Source organism: Sinocyclocheilus anshuiensis, unplaced genomic scaffold (genome assembly GCF_001515605.1).
Source record: "Sinocyclocheilus anshuiensis isolate Anshui unplaced genomic scaffold, SAMN03320099.WGS_v1.1 scaffold369, whole genome shotgun sequence".
NCBI lineage: Eukaryota > Metazoa > Chordata > Actinopteri > Cypriniformes > Cyprinidae > Sinocyclocheilus > Sinocyclocheilus anshuiensis.
The window spans coordinates 39,512-43,870 of NW_015540935.1; the positions used below are offsets into that span (position 1 = coordinate 39,512).

Here is a 4,359-nt window from a genome sequence, read left to right on the forward strand (position 1 = left end):
TTTTGGTAAAGTTTTTATCTTTTTGAATACATTTTAGTCTCGTCTTATTTCGTCAACGAAATTGCATGTTGATATAGTCTTAGTTATTGTTTATTGACCTTATTGTCGTCTCATCTTAGTCATGGGAAAAAAGCTCGTCAACAAACATTTTTCATCATAGTCTTCGTTACCGAAATTAACACTATTTAGCTGACAGATTGATAGCAAAATCAACACCCACAAAGTTGCCCATCTTTCATAGATTTATCTTGCTAAGCGCTATGACGTTTTTTTGTAGGCCGACCTGTAAGCTCTCATCACAAAAACACAAAAGGATTTTCCATTCTTTTTTTTTTTCTATTATTGCAGCAAATAAGCTCTGTGATCAACAAAAGCTTACGATTCTTACATGTTTTGTCCATCATGATAATGAACACAACTTTTATGAATTTTGAAGCATAAATACAAGTGCCAGAAGTAAAAAGCGAAACGTAGGTTATAAATGAACTACGCCACGGTCACATGACTTCAACATAATCACCATTAAGCTTCCGACAACTCTTTCAGTCTTTATTTAAAAACATGATTATGAACACAACGAGGCTGTGAGAGTGACTAGTAAGTAGATGAGTTTATCTGTTCAGTGTGATCTTAGACAAACTCTGGAGTCCCATTTAGACACTTGTTATCAACCACCTTTTTCAAAATCACAAGGGGGTACTACTGATGTATTTTATATTGTAGAGTAACACATGAAAATATCTTGAGCTTGTGTTAAACACAAACCTTATTTCTGAAATTGAACCATTCAGAAAACCCATTGACTTCAGGACGATGGAACTGGAAGTGCTAAAATGCAACTTGTTTCCTTGTTTTGGCCTACAAAAATACACCATCCCTGCAACTCTCCATAAATGCTGGTCATGCTCCCCAGTAGATGTCCCATCTTGTTGGTGTTGTACCAGTGTGCCTGTCCTTCACCTTTGACCCTGCTCCTAAATCCTGTAGCTGAATCCTGTCCCTTCCTCTTTCTTCCTGTCCTCCTGTCCTTCCTTCTTCATGTATCACCTGCACCTGACATGGCTGACAGTGAGTTAACATCTAAAATGAAACACAGGGCTCAGACGGCCACCCCGGGGTCCAACATCACCAAGAGCTCCAGTGTGGGTGGAGACATGTGCTCGCTGGGCAGGAACGACGACGAGGACGACGACAAGAAGAGGGGCTCCAGCTTCGGAGCCAAGATGGCTGCCATGGTGGGACTGGGGAAGAAGAGTCAAAGCACCTCCCAGCTGGACCCAGAGGGTGAGTGAAAAGAAGAGGCGCTCCAGCTTCGGAGCCAAGATGGCTGCCATGGTGGGACTGGGGAAGAAGAGTCAAAGCACCTCCCAGCTGGACCCAGAGGGTGAGTGAACTGAGCTGGTACAGAAAACACAAACATGTGGTGAACTTTATGAAACCACCCTGCTAAAAAAGGCCGTGATGATTTCACATGTTGGTTCAGTGCTGGTGAAGCAGGTTGACCATGCTAGTTTTGATGTTTAAGCTAGTTAAGGCGTTTTCTGGGGAAGCACCCAAAACACACATGCTGGTGCTGATCTCTTCAGCAGGCCACTCCTAGACAACTTTTACAGTTCAGGGCATGATTCCCACGGTCATGGAAATTTTTATGTTGAATATACATTTTATAGTTTTGCTCTGCTTTAAAATATTTATCAACTAAACTTTGCTCTTGTGTTGTGTCAAAGTTGCTTGTAAGCCATAGTTTTGTCCAATTGGTGGAGGCTTTTTAATGAAACAGTTCAGTCGGTTAAAGGATTACAATTTTAGGCAATTTTTAAAACCATTGTAAGCCCAAAGTCATATCAGAATGGAACACTCCACTATTTTTGAAAATAGGCTCATTTTCCAACTCCCCTAGAGTTAAACAGTTGAGTTTTACTGTTTCCGAATCCATTCAGCCGATCTCCGGCTCTGGCGGTAGCACTTTTAGCTGTAGCTTAGCATAGATCATTGAATCTGATTAGACCGTTAGCATCTCGCTCAAAAATGACCAAAGAGTTTTGATATTTTTCCTATTTAAAACTTGACTCTTCTGTAGTTACGTCGTGTACTAAGACCGACGGAAAATGGAAAGTTGTGATTTTCTAGGCTGATATGGCTAGGAACTATACTCTCATTCCGGCGTAATAATCAAGAAACTTTGCTGCCGTACCATGAGTGCAGCAGGCGCAATAATATTACGCAGCGCCTGAAAATAGTCCCCAGCACGCTCCCTGTGCAAGCAGGTGGTCACGTTGGTTATGTTGACGGAAGTTGGCCTATTTTCAGGCACTGCGTAATATCATTGCGCCTGCTGCACCCATGGTACGGCAGCAAAGTTCTTTTTTTTTTCTGACCATGTATGCAGTAGTTACTCTGCTGGACTCAGATGAGGTGACGGTGGCACCATCACATTGGTTGAGCTCAGACAAGAAACAATGTTACTGGCCCCCATTCAAATCAACAGAGAAGTGCATGGAAGCTGTTCAGAACAGAATGAAAACTGAAACAGGAGGGAAACAATGGGATAAATTAAATATTAGCTTTCACAGAGAATTTGGTAATGGTCACTATTTATAAAGATTAAGTTGTTTACACTCATGTGTTCAAGATATAAGTAAAATGTTTATTATTTTTTACTTAGTGACACCATATGACATAAGTCTTTTAAAGTGATAGTTCACCCAAAAATTATGATGTATGGCAGAAAAATAATGACAAAAAAGCATGCTGAATTGCACTAACTGAAAAATGTATGCTTTGCATTAACAGTGCTTGCATTTTAATGTGTTGAATTTTCAGGGCTTGCATTTTTAGGGGCCAAAATTCAATATGGTTGTATATTTAAGCTGTGAATATTTAAATTCAAAACATTTCACACATATTTTCAAAATTTCACCTTCCAGAGTTCACGTCCGAAATATTCAGTCTGAGTCAAAGACATTTGTCATTATATTTCTTCCATAATGATGAATGATTTGAAAAGACATTTTTCAAAATAGTCCTACATGTTTGAAACCACATGAGGGTGAGTAACTTTTTCGATTTTTATTAAATATTTTGGATAAATTATCCCTTTAATATATAGTACAAAAGTTTCTCAAAACCATATGAAACCAATATGGATACAAAAAGTGCCGTTTTTTGTTTTAAACTAGAATTTTAAATGATTTTCTTTATCATGAACACTTTTATTTGTCATTGACCCTGCTAACTTGAATAACTGCAAATTAAAGAACTACTAAACACTAACAAAGTTTTATAAGAAAAAATAGAAACTTTACCTTTAAAAAAAAAAGCTTAAAAATCTTTGAAAAAAATATTCCTTTACTGTTCCAAAATGACGACCTGTTCTCTCTCTCTCTCTCTCTCTCTCTCTCTCTCTCTGTGTGTGAGAAAAAGCACTTTGTCATTCAATCTTTCACTGGTGGAAGTCGTAACCCAGTGAGCAGCCCATCTGAACACACACACACACACAGAGCAGTGATATGAGCTAGCTTTGAGGAAGCGCATGTCCCTCTCTACAGATCACAGACAGGATTCAGGGGTCCCACTGGAGTAATCATGCCTCACGCCCCGCTCTGCCTCATAAAGACCTGCTGGGATGGGATGGATTGAATCGGATGCTCCGCCTATTCATGCAGTGAAATCTATGATCAGACACACTGGTCAATGCTTCCCTTTAGATAAAGTAGATTTACAGCATTTGCAGCATGTGAGGGGGTAAATTGCCCTCACAGATGCCCTGTTGCCGTCTGTTGAGGAAAGACTGTTGGGTTTAAAAGATATTTGCTGCTTGAGGAACTTCCTGCAGTGCTTGCTTTGATTTGACTGGTGAGTTGACAGAATGGATGCAAATGGGCACTATCACTAGAACAAAACGTTTCTCTGGCTTTGTGTAAAGTATGTACAGTTGGACCACACCAGTGCCAGTGCATTCCCTTGCAATAAAGAAATATGCTTAATTGCATTGAAGGTGCACTTTAAGTGTACTTCCAATCTTAAAAGTATATTTTTAAACACCTGTACTTGTAGATAATATAATATGAATTAAATAAAAGTCTTCTTAAGTGCAAGTAAAAAGAGTCCACTTTCATGACTATGTTTCTTAACACACTTCAGTACACTTTTAAAAACTAATGTCAATTTAGTTTTTTTTTTTCCATTAAATTACATTTTAAATCTAGGGATGTCAAACGATTAATCGCATCCAAAATAAAAGTTTGTTTACATAATATATGTGTGTGTGTACTGTGTATATTTATTATGTATATATAAAAATACACATGTGTATATTTAAAAAATATTGTATATTAAAATATTGTATATTTATATATA

General features: G+C 38.2%; 1 protein-coding gene across 1 annotated transcript in view; it reads left to right on the plus strand.

The window, feature by feature from the left end:
* LOC107689551 (regulating synaptic membrane exocytosis protein 2-like) overlaps positions 1-4,359 on the plus strand; it is a gene marked incomplete at its 5' end in the record, with an annotated part of 64,704 nt that overhangs the window by 39,434 nt on the left and 20,911 nt on the right. The window contains one exon of the mRNA XM_016487573.1: positions 1,088-1,284. Coding sequence (XP_016343059.1) covers positions 1,088-1,284 — 197 coding nt within the window. The remainder of the gene's footprint in view (positions 1-1,087; positions 1,285-4,359) is intronic.